This window comes from Mastigoproctus giganteus, chromosome 11 (genome assembly GCF_048544385.1).
Source record: "Mastigoproctus giganteus isolate SK-2022 chromosome 11, ASM4854438v1, whole genome shotgun sequence".
In the NCBI taxonomy this organism is placed as follows: domain Eukaryota; kingdom Metazoa; phylum Arthropoda; class Arachnida; order Uropygi; family Thelyphonidae; genus Mastigoproctus; species Mastigoproctus giganteus.
In genome coordinates, this window is record NC_143585.1 from 31,714,069 (window position 1) to 31,726,890 (window position 12,822).

The 12,822-nt window shown below is 36.5% G+C and overlaps 1 protein-coding gene across 4 annotated transcripts in view; it reads right to left on the minus strand.

Annotated features, from left to right (window-relative positions):
- LOC150077869 (transmembrane and coiled-coil domains protein 2-like) overlaps positions 1-12,822 on the minus strand; it is a 127,490-nt gene that overhangs the window by 16,906 nt on the left and 97,762 nt on the right. For 3 of the 4 annotated variants that reach the window (XM_090385418.1, XM_090385420.1, XM_090385419.1), the window contains exon 12: positions 10,126-10,310. In XM_090385418.1, coding sequence (XP_090241544.1) covers positions 10,126-10,310 — 185 coding nt within the window. Of the gene's footprint in view, positions 1-10,125; positions 10,311-12,822 lie in introns of those variants that run through there. The other variant, XR_016547650.1, reaches the window with a different exon arrangement.

A 12,822-nucleotide genomic window follows, 5' to 3' on the forward strand; every position in this document is an offset into this window, starting at 1 on the left:
AAATGAAAACATTACTTACTGATCATCACTCTGTCAAGTTTCTTTAGTGAATGTCCATTACAGTCTATAAAGTATATCATACAGCCACAATACAGCTATAGAGAAGAGAATGGTTTTTCTTACCATCAAATTTTCCCTAGAGTTTGTACCATAATGACATCATACCATGGGCATTTCATCATCATGTCAGCATTTTTCAACCCATGGTCTCCAATTACTGCAGATCTAATCATTCAGGTGCATCAAAGGGTAAAACTACTACTTCTATCACATATATATATATTTTTTTTATGCGAATTATTTATTTTCACAAGAGAACACGAGAGGTATTAGAACCTATAGTACTTAGTACCGTGCATGGGTTGGAGGTTGAGAAGACGAAAGAAGATATTTGTTGACATTGGACTTGAACTTCTGTAGACTGTAATTTTCAGGAAATACATAAGAAGGAAGGTTGTTTCAGAAAACGGCAGTTGAATGAATAAACGAGGAAGATGAAAAGTTGGTTCTGTGAGTTTGAAGTTGGACAGTAAATGGACGTTGGCTGGTGGTGGCACGTGTTCAGATTGTTTTGAAAGAGAGAGCGAGAATTATAGAAGCCAATTCAGAAGAAAAGTGCCCATGGAAATATCTGTAGAAGAGGCATGCAGCAGAAACAGTACATCTATGAGACAGCGAGTCGGGAGACACTGTTAGAGATGGATCATTAATTAACCTAACTGCCCTCTTCTGAACGGAATCAAGAAGCCTGAGAGAGGTTTTGGGGGCACCGCCCCAGATGTGGGAATAATATTCCATGGAAGGACGGATTTGCGATTTGTAAAGAATGAACAGCTGTTTGGAAGAAAAGTAACATCGAGAGCGAAAGAGAAAACCAAGATTTTTAGATGCAGAGGAAGCAATATTTGTAATGTGCCTGTGCCTGTGCCAAGAGAGATTAGAAGTCAGGATAATTCCCAAAAGAGATATATGTTTGGGTGAGTTGTTGATATTATTTTGGACTTATAATAATATCAACAACTCACCCAAACGCATGTCCAATAATCCACATATTATCTTCCCTTACCATAGTAATTTTGCCAACCAATTCCGCCGTTTATTCAAAAGTACTGATATCACCCTTACATTCTCATCTTACAATAAACTAGGTTCATTATTCAACTCATATAAAGATACACAAAATTACCACATTAGTGACATGAATAATATCATCTACTTAATAAAATGTCAAGATAACTGTAACGCTTGCTACATTGGTAGCACCACCACAAAATATGGTTCTACCAAAATATCAAACACACGTGCTTACTACCACTACAATAGCTTTAGGACGGGACAGTCCAATACTGAATTAGCAACACATGTTCAATTCCACAACCACACCCCCTTAGTAGATTCAGCCATTCCTATTATCAAATTAAAATCCAGTTTTAAAATTTTCCAATATGAAGCCCTAGTTATAGAATGGTTTCGCCGCCATTCCACTCTTCAAGTATTAAATTCCAAACTCCCCTATAACATAGCACCAGTCTGGAATCTCATGCACCTGAGATTCCCACGTGTATCCAGGAGCATCACAGGAACCTAGTCTTCTTAAATACACGCATTTACTCTCATTCTACCATTGCCAACTGAAGACGTGTAAAACGAAAGCCACTTGTTATGGCTATTGGCCTTCTGTTTCCAACCGTATAACTAAAATCGTTTCAAATTTCAACATTGACAACCAAGGATGAAGACGTGCACTTCTACTTCCTTGTGCACATTTTAATTCTGTTTTTAAATCCTAACTTATTCATGCTAACTTAAATTTAAAATTATCATCCAATTTATTCCAACATCAATGCAGATTATAAAAAGGTGAGTATCATAATAAATTAAATTAAGCTACACTATTATATTGTGTCAGTTATAAATGGTACTTTAAGAGATCTACAATTTTCGAATTGGAAGAAGGTCATTAATATACAAGAGGAAAAGAGTGGGGGAAAGAACTGAACCTTGGGGGACACCAGCATTAGTGGAGAAGTTATAAGACAGAAAGCCATCTACCATCACCCTCAGCAAGCAATCAGAGAGAAAACTGGATAACCAATTACAAAAAACAGTTGGCAAACCATAAGATGGAAGCTTGTTTAGAAGACCTTTATGCCAAACATGATCGAAAGCCTTTGAGATGTCAAGAGCAACTGCTTGTGTTTCACCAAACTTTTCCATTGAATTAGTCAATAAATGGGTAACATAAGCCAGAATATCACCAGTGGATCAACACTGACGGAATCCATACTGGTGATCATTGATCAGACGAAAGGTCTAGGTAGTTTTAAGATTTCATGGTTAATTGATTTCTCCATTACTTTAGAAAGAGAAGTAATTGCAATGGGACGATAATTGTATGGGAGGGAAAAACATCTTTGGAATAAGAAAGTGAAAAAAGGCGGCAAAGAACAGGAGTAAGTTCAGGAGCACACGTTTTGAGAACAAGTGGAGAAATACCATCAGGATCTGTAGCTTTCTTAGCATCAAGATTTGTCAAAATCCTTCTGATATCTCTTTTGACGGAAGACCACAGGAGGCATTGAATGGAGCGTGTTGGGAATGGTGGGAGGTGTTTTACCAAGATCATTAATACATGAGTTGGAAGAAAAAGGGGTTGCTAGCAGGTCAGCTTTATCCTTGACTGAAGTGACAACAGAACCATCTGGTTTGGACAGAGGTGGGAGCAGAGATGGGCAAAAGTTGCGGCCAATAGCTTTGGCAAGAGACCAGAATGCTTGGCTGCCATTAGGGCAAAAAGCAAGTTTTCTACTCTTAGCCTGTTTGAACTCTAGTTTGGACTGATTAATAACTGCTTTACAATTGTTGCGAGCTTTGGTGTAGGCAGAAAATGAAACTGAAGAATTAGAAACAAGCCAATTATGATATGCAACATTCTTCTCTTGAACAGCCTTAGCACATTTATTGGAAAAACCAAGGTTTAGATAAAGGACGAGATTTTAAAGTGGAGTGTGGGATAGAGGATTCCATTCCTGCAAGAATAATTTCACTGACACGATCTGAGCAAACGTTGACGTCAGAAATTTTGAAACAGTAATCCAACTAAGGAAAAGAAGAAAAGAAGTCTTGCAGGTCATCCAATTTTGCAGTCTTGTAATGCCAAACAATACGAGGTTGGGAATACCCATGAGATAAAGGCTCCATTGGAGAAGAGACAGTCACCAAGTTGTGATCTGAGGTGCCTAAAGGACCGCTCACTTCGACTGTGTACTTAGAAGGGTTGTTTGTGAGAAAAAGATCAAGCAGGATGCCCGTATGGTTAGGATTGTCCGGTATTCTTGTATATAAATGAACAATCTGTGCAAGGTCATTAGTAATTGCAAACTCCTCAGCACCTTGACCAGCTGGGTCAGTGTTACTAGAAAACGGGAGCCAGCTGGAGTTGGGAACATTAAAATCACCAAGGAATATTACCTCACTGTTCAGAAAGTTGGACTGGAGACAGTCAAGTTGCAAAGAGCGGCAGTCAAAAAGCTCCAAGTGATTAATGGAGTTGGGAGAACGGTAGAGAGAACAGATGAATTTGACACAGTGAGGTAGAGAGATTTTAAGCCAGAGAAGATCGAAAAGAGGAGATTCCAAATTACAACGTATCTGACAGGGAATATCGGAATGGACATATGCACAAGTACCACCTTTGATACGAAAGGAATCATACAGCAAATAATTTGGGCATCTGAGATGAGCAGTAGTTGAATCAACTGATAACTGAGATTTTGTCAGAAAAAGTACATGGGGTTGGCAGATTGCAAGTAGAAATAGACATCGTTGAGATTAGAATTGAGACCACGTATATTTGTGAAATGAATTAGGAAGTGTTTGGGAGGTTTAGATCTTTTTGCAGATAAGCTTGCTCTATTAGTTTGACAATTCATGGTGTATTCAATAGTAAGAAAAAGAGGGTGGGACATGCTGTATGAAGTAATAAAATTTTGGATATGGCGTACGCATGGTAAGAATATACCCAGATCCTTGACATAACGTGGCCTCGACAATGCTCCCCGTATACACACTACTCGGACTCCCTACAATCACTATCTGGCAGAGTAGAGGTAGCAAGATTATACACTAGCTGATCCGGAAGCCTCCTAGAGAGTTACTAATAGGTTCGGTCCGGTGTACTAACTAGTGGCCGGCCTGCGAACACTGTTTTAGAGCTGTACCCTTGAAATGTAAAGAAGATTGGATCATGCCATAATGTTCATCATAATTTCAAAAGTCATCAATCATACTGCATGATGGAAGAGATGGGGAAGGGTTGACCGCAACTTAGCTCTGGAGACTAAACATGGGTTCCACCACCTCAAGTCTCCAATAAACAAAGTGGTGGTATTGCACTGGTTGATGAGAGTCATCTACCACCTAGTACTGCCTAGTAACACAGAGGGACGGCATTCCTTCATGTGGTGTGGGTGACACACCTCAAACCCTGCTTAGGTTGGTTCACACCTGGGTGGTCACCCACAGTGTGGTTGTGCATGGAGGTTATACCCAGGATTACTAACAGTCCCACCATCGTGAAGGTGCAAGCAGAGGATTTGGCTGTCACAGACCATCTGGACTTCACTGAAATTGGGTCCACTGACTTGAGTGTCACCCGAATATCAGTTCCATCAGTGTTTTAGACTCCCAAGTATCAAGTGCAGCTTGTCTGGCATATCTGAGAGAATGTCTGTGACAACCTCAAGGACATATACAAATGTGGCCCTTTCTTGGATTACTATATGGGCATTCAGGCTCATAGCTGGCACAGCCAATTACTCCAGGATCATATAGGGATAGACAGATAGAGGGCTAATGCTGGAAAAGAGATGGTAACTAATTCCCATTGCCTACACACTACCTATGAGGGGTGGTCAAAAGGTTCTGAGAACAGTCTATATAAAACATATTAATGAATTATAGAACAGATTATTTTGATAGCTTAATGTATTATAAACTAAGATGAAAAAAATGTATATGTCAATGTCTTATGCAGTTTTTAAAATTTAATTTTTTTATGTTGGTAAAGGGAAGAAGAATGAATATCAAACAAATTTAGCATCATTTCAGCAATCAAATTTTTGATCAAAGAGGGAAGAAATACTAAAGGAATTCACGAAAGAATAACAATGTTTGGGAAAGTATCACCCAGTTATGCTACTGTTGCAAGACAGTTAGCATAGTTCAAAAGAAGAGGGGGAGTTAGTTGAGGATGATCTATGATCTGATTGGCCATCTGAAGCAATCAATTCTGAAACAATTGCTATTATTGAAGAAAACATCCACGTCTTCACACCTGTAGGTGTGCAGACGGATTTCTGGAGCTGCTGCAAACAGATAAGTTTTTTTGAAATTTTATTGTATTTTTGATTAGTTAACATATTAATTTGTGTTTTACAAACAGATTAAATAGGCTTAATAGCATTTGTTAGCTTATTTTTTAAATTTAGTTAGTGATTTTGTAAGTTACAACTCGCTATTCATACTGCTTTCATTCGGTGTTTTGGCGGGAATATCGTAGCATAACCAGTAGCACAGAAGAACAGTAGGGTTTTGATTGTAATAAATAAGTATTTTGAAGGTTTTAATAACTTTTTGGGCATATATCTTTTGTATTTAGCTAAGGATATAAATAATTTAACATTGTGATGATGAAAGATTATAGTGAGACTTAAAGTACAGTCTGAATTTACTGAAGTTAATTATATAGCAATAGCTTAATTTTATGAGTACTCACCTCATAGGTAGAGGTATCAACGGTTATCATTGAAATATTTTGTGAATTTCAACAATGTAGTGAGACTTATCTATCTGAATTTACTGAACTTAATTATGTAGTGATAGCTTAATTTTATCAGTACTGATAAAATTATTATAAAAGTAAGGTGGTGAGTACTGGTTAAAATTAAGCTATCACTATATAATGAACTTTAACATCGTGATCATTACTGTATTGTGTAACTTGATAGTGTATATCTCGAACTTGAGAGCTAAGGTATAACATAAAACTATATATCAGAAAATGTATTACTGCATTAGCTTAGTATAGAACTGTATAGTATACTAAATTAATCAATTAAATTTATTATCCTTATTAATTTATTTTGTTAATTAATTACATCATATTTAACTGGAAATCATACCCAGACTAGAACAGCAAAGCAAAGTGCACAAAGTAGTGGGAGTGCTGTGGCTCGGGGGAGAACCGAAGGGGGCGATTCTCCAACACATCACAGCCTAAAAAAATGTGCAACTTGTGAAATGTTTGGGGACATTCTGGAACAGGACATGATCTAGCTAAAGAGGATGGTTTGTGTGTGTGCTATGTGCACAGGGTGTCAAGAAATTAGGTTCCAATTCAGCATTTTAATGGGCGTCTATGAGAGTTTGAAAAGTAGGATAGATGCCCTTAAAGGAATTGAAATGAATCCAGCCCATCAAACTCTCAGCTGCCCAAATCAATGCCAGAGCTCACTCTTGTACATCAGGCAACACAGTGGCAACCTTCATTGCAGAATGCACTGGTTCTACTGGAGCTAGTTATTGTCAGTGACTCTACTGTCAGGGAGATGGAAAATATAATGTGCAAAAAGGATAGGTGGAATAGGACAAGGGTATGACTGCCAGGGGAAAAAGTTGATGACATTGTTGAGCAGATATCATCTTTTAAGGGCACAAAAGGTGATACTATTGTACACATTGGCACTAATGACTAAGTGTAGGGGATCTGCAGATTTACTTAAAAAGTACAGGTCAACATTTAAAAAAAGTCGCATGTTAGGATTAAATTTGAAAGTTTCTGCAATCCTGCCCAGACATGATAGGAATGAGTATACGATGAGAGCCTTGTCAATCAATTCAGCCCTGGAAAGATTGTGCAAGGCTCATGGGGTAGAATTTTTCTCAGCGTGGTCTGTGCTTGTTAACAAAAGAGATTGCTTCTATAGTGATGGGATACACTTAAATAGAAATGGTGCAAGAATATTTGCTGATGCTATCAAGGCAGTGTTAGCTGGGTCGGAAAACTGCTAGCTTGGGGAAATTCACAGAATAATAGATTAACAGCAGCCACAGGTGAAAGTGATTCTTGCACTGCTTCTACTGGAATGAACAGCAGCATGGAAAGCGAGGTACTGACTGGGGATTTCAAGGACTGCTGGAAGTCATCATGGAACAAGTAAATACATGGGCTGTGTTAGGGTAACTAAGAGTAAGAACAGGTGCATGTATACTTGCATGTATAGGATGCTAGGATTAAACCATGTACACCAAAGGCTGATGTTGTTGGAATATATGAGACATGGTGTTATACAGAGATAAGGAATGCAGAATTGGAATTTATGGAGTACAATGTGTACAGAAAGGATAGAAGGAGAGGAGGGGTGATGCTGTTAGTTAAGAAACACAAAATCTAAGGAAGTGCATCCAGTTGATGTGGATGGACAGTGCAGTGTTGAGTCAGTTTGGTGTGACATAAGCACTGGGAAAACCATGTTGAGAGTAGGAGTGTGTGGTGGCCTAATGACTCTGATGAGTATAACTAACAACTGTAGAGAGAAATAGACTGGGCCAGTAAATCAGGTTGTCTTATATTGGGGATTTTAACTTCCCAGATAAAGAGTAGAACTGGTGGGTTGGTCATTCACACACTAATGACCAACGCACAATGGGTTTTTCAGTAATAATGCTGAAAGTTAAAATTCAAACTGAAAAACTGCATAGTCATTTTTATGGAATTGTTATTTTTTTATTCTTTTTTTTTGACAAATGCAAAAAGGTCCACTTCTCTGCATCATTTAGCCATTCTGATACCAAAAATAAGTGTATTCTAATATTAAATACTAGAAAGGAAAACAAACTTATTAGAGAATGACTGATAAGAACACACACATCTGTTGCAAGAAATAGAACACTGGGTAATGATTGACAAAACAACATATTCACATCATGAAATTATATTTATTCAGGCACTGTAGTTTATTTCTTTTTTTAAAGACTGCCTATAACAAAGATATTGCCTCTTAAAACAAAAACAAAATCTCATTACTTTGCATTATAGTTATAACAGGTTGAACTAACATGCAAAGTTCACTGAGATTCACTGTAAAGACTGATGGCCTTAGCCAAGACATTTATTCCTCGATGTCTTTTTTTGGTATATTTGTATGGTTTTTTTTTTTTTCAATGCCAATCGATGGCATGAAGAACAAAAGTCAAGTTCTGGAATAGCCTCATTCATAATTAAAAAGCTCATCAGGAATTGCCTCATTCATAACTAAAGAGGTGAGAAGGAATAGCCTCATTCATAATTAAAGAGGTTAGTAATAATGCTGTCACCTTCCCTAAATTGCCCAAAATATTTAGAATAATCAATTAAGAACCAGTGAAAATGAGTAGCCCAACTCACAGTGATAAGACACATCAAAACATGGTCCTTTTCAAATTAGTCACTATTTGATGAAATGCATTTACTCCAACATTTCTGCTATTCTTCAAAAACATGGTGGAAACCATTTTTTGAAATACATTCGAGAATTACATCCGATGTCTTTACAACTTCTTCTGATGACCAGAAACATTTTGCTTCTTTAATTTTGGAAAAAAAAAAAAAAAAAAATAGTGCAAGGTCAGGGCTGTAGGGCAGATGGGGAACACATCTGAAATTAATTCTGGCTAAATACGCAATGACAATATAAGCATTGTAAGGTCTCGCATTGTCGTGATTTAGCATCTACCCACCTGTGTGAAGTACAGTTCCGTAGTAAGGTCCTGTAACAGTCATATGATGTGGCACAACGTGCTGGTAAAAACCATTTCTTGAATGAAAAAAAAAAAAAAAAAGATGACCATAACCTTTCCTGCAGAAGCCACAACTTTTGCTTTTTTTGGCATTGGCAACGATGTTAATTTCCAAACAGAGCTTTGTTGCTTACTCTCTGGGTCGAAATGATGAAGCCATGTCTCATCTGCCATTATCACCTTGTGCAGAACCTCACCATCTTCAGCAACTATACATTGCAGCTCCTGACAAACTTCCATGTGAACCTGCTGTTGCTCAGGTGTGAGTAGCCTTGGAACCCAGCATGCACAAATATGTGTCATATGCAAATGGTCATGGAGAATATCATGCATGCTTTCTACTGATATTCTCACCATCTCTGCTAGTTGCCTTACCCATACGACAATCTTCTCTCACGATTACAGCACTGTTTATGGTTTCTGTGGTGACAGCAGTGGTTGGAACTCCAGGACCACAGATATCTGTGATTGAATCATGTCCATCTTTAAACATTCTAAATCATCTGCAAGCTGTGCTATATGGAAGCATAGATTCACTATAAGCCTCTTTAACATTTCATATGCTTCAGCTAGTTTTCTTGAGACAGAATCAAAGTCTGAAAGCAGCATACTGTTCCTCGCATGTCATGTCCATTTTTATATAGGCAAAACTGAACATGCAAAAACTTGACCAACCACCAAGGTCACACTGTGCTAAAGAATGCATTTTTGAAAAGACTGTATATAGGAAACTACCAAACAAGTTCTCTTTGAATTGTTTATGGGGTAAATCTGAGGCAGAGCAGTGATTATCAGACAACAATGGTAGATAATAAAGGATTGAAACATGTTGCATGTAGTATGAAACACACAACTACTTGTGTAGCACCTATTAGATGCTATTTTTGTATTTATTATAAAATTTATTTTTAACTTTTCTGTTTAATTGAAATGGAATAGATTGAGTTTTTTTTTAAAAGATGTTTGCACATCACATCCCATTTAATTACACAAAATATAGATGCCATTGCTCATGTGGAATCTATTATATTACAAATTAACAATTAACCTCTTATAATCAGTAGTAAAGCAAAATGAAAAAATAAATGGAAAGAAATGATCCCACTTCCCAATTAAAAGAAAAAGCCTGTAAAAAAAAAAAGTCATGGAATTAAAAGATTAAAAATTATAAAACTAACTTAAAATTTGTAAGTTTTTGTATAAAGAAGCTATCAAATATAATTTATATATGTGCTTTCTATGTTGATACATTCATTATTCAAATATAGTATTTAATTGAATTCCTACCTGGTTTGGATAAAAGGCATCAAAATATTGGCTATTGTTGAAACTACTAACAATAAAACTTGCAGTACAGTAAGAACAACATTAATTAACTTTAAAACTAGAGCACGTGCATTAGAATTATCAAGAGTATTGATGCTGACTAATTGTTGAAGATGCTGATGCTGCTGATGTTCCATTCTAGATATCTGAAAATAAATTTTTACGTGAATATATTAAATATACAATATATAAACTAGCTACATAATAGTATAAATAACATATAATAACACAACTACTTAATTTCTTTCTTTTAAACTTAATTTTTAGAATGTTACTGATTAATCTAGGATGCAATCTATTTAAATGATTGCAGGAAAACTGATATTTAATGAATATGAATGTACATCATAAAAGATGCTCTGGTTTAAACTGCTTATATATTTATTGAAGTATTTTATTTGCACTGCTGTTTCTGATATCATATTTTCAGTATGTGATCCTTATGCATTAAACAGCATTTGCCAATGTCTACAAAAATTTTCTATAACTGCAGCCAATATTTCTTCAGTGATGTTGTTAGAGTGGAGGTTTAATCGTGCAAGGGCTACTATGGCCAAATTGCACTTCTAACTTTGAAATGGGGATCAGAATGGTAAGGAAAAGAATTCAGAAGTAGTCATACAGATTGATAGCTTTTAGATAAATGAATACCTTGTTTAAATTGGCATCATCTCCAATAATGCAGTTTAGGCTTAGTAGTTCTGTTGGGTTAGCAAGGGATGAGAAGAAAAAGATTCTAGCAGTATGGTAGTGAACACAATCCATTTTACAGTAAGTGGAGAATCACAAATGAAAACAGTGTGGTGGATCATTCCTTAGCAATAAAAAGAGAGTTGTTAAATAAGCATTGCCAATTCTTGTTCTTGCCAATATAAATTCATCATGCCTATTGTTGGATTTCCATAATTGAAGTTTCTGCTTTATATGTAATAATTTGTTCCACTCCCCACACTCTTTTTAAATCTCTGGCCTACGCAGAGTTCTGTGCTACACAAACAGAGCACACAACGTGGAGATGGGGAAAACCCCTGGTGACGTCGGACAACTAACACACTTTGCACTTGTAATAATTTGTTGCTGGTTTGGATACTCCACAGATGAGCATAATGTTCATTACATAGTTGTTGTATAAGTGGTTTATATAACCAGCAGAGGGAATTGGAATGGGATTAATGTCTACAGGGTTTCTTGCTGCTTGATCTGCATGTTCATTTCCTGATATTCAAACATGCCCAAGAATCCAGCAAAATGTAATGGTGTCATTGAGTTGAAATATTTTTGACCCAGACTTGCCTCAACAGTAGATGTGAATTTTGAAAATAATTATTTCCCAGAACCATCACTGCACTCAGAATCTGTATAAATTATGATCTCTGGGTTTTGTGGCTAGTAAGCAGTGTTAAAGCTATTTTAATAGCATAAAGTTCTGTTTTAAAAGCACTGCATTCATGTGGGGATGGGGATGAGACAGACAGCAGATGTTGGCAGGACTACTGCAGCTCCCACAGCTGTGTCAGTTTTTGAGCCATCAGTACAGACATGCAAAGTTTGTACAATGGCCATGGTATGAGCTGCATGTAGCTTTTGATGAGTTTTTTTATCCAGAGAGTTTTTTTTGCTTAATGGTGGAAGTAACTATCACATGGGGTATGCTTATTTTCCAAGGAGGTTGTACTGGTTTTGTGTCTTAATGTATTCTGGCCAGATGTATATTCCACTGCTGCAATATTCCTTGTAAGCAGACTCCTGCAAGTTTATTCTCACCAGGTTTATTTTATTTAAAGGTTTATACATGGAAGATCATACAGGTGTGACCACATGGGTTGGGAAGGGAGATTACAGATTTTGACTGTATAATTAAGAACTAACAGCTGTCTCCGAAAGTGAACTGAAGATTCATTGGCATTTATATATAGAATTTGAACTGATGAGGTCTTGAATGCACCAAGAACAATCCCGAGAGCACTGCTGTACTGGGTTAAGACATTTTAATACAGTATTTCATGCAGAGTCATAAATTGGCACTCCATAATTCAACCAAGATCTGATCACAGTTTGAAACAGGCAGAGGAGCATATAGTGATCCACCCCCATGTCATAGATGAGATAAATTTAATTAAGTATGTTCAGCTTTTTCAGACAGATAATGTGTGTTTCCAATATATGTTTCTGGAATATGAGTTTGGTATCGAGTGTTAGACCATCTGGTATCAAGCGTTGTTTTATGAAAGGCTCCCTTGCATCATCTTCAAGGCTATCCTTACCATGATAGGACATTACATAATGCATTCATCTAAAACCCTTGTATTATTGTGTTAGCCCTTTTTTAGGAAGATATTCAATAAATGCACAATTATGGATTTTATTGGTTATCAAATTTTTTCAATAAATCAACTCTGTATGCCTGCTAAAAAAAATGAAAAATATATATTATTGTAAAACCTTCAAATCTGTTGGCTAAACATATAAGGTATAAAACAGCTATGTGGAAAGAACATAATTTCCAATTCTTATTTTTAGGTGCATTAGCATATTAGCATTAGCAGAGGCATATGATGCAAGAAAGCAAGCTTATACAGCATCAGCCAAAAAAAAAAAAAAAAAAAAAAACCCTTCCCATTTCACATATCCATTCACTCCAAATGTTTCTCTAGTTCT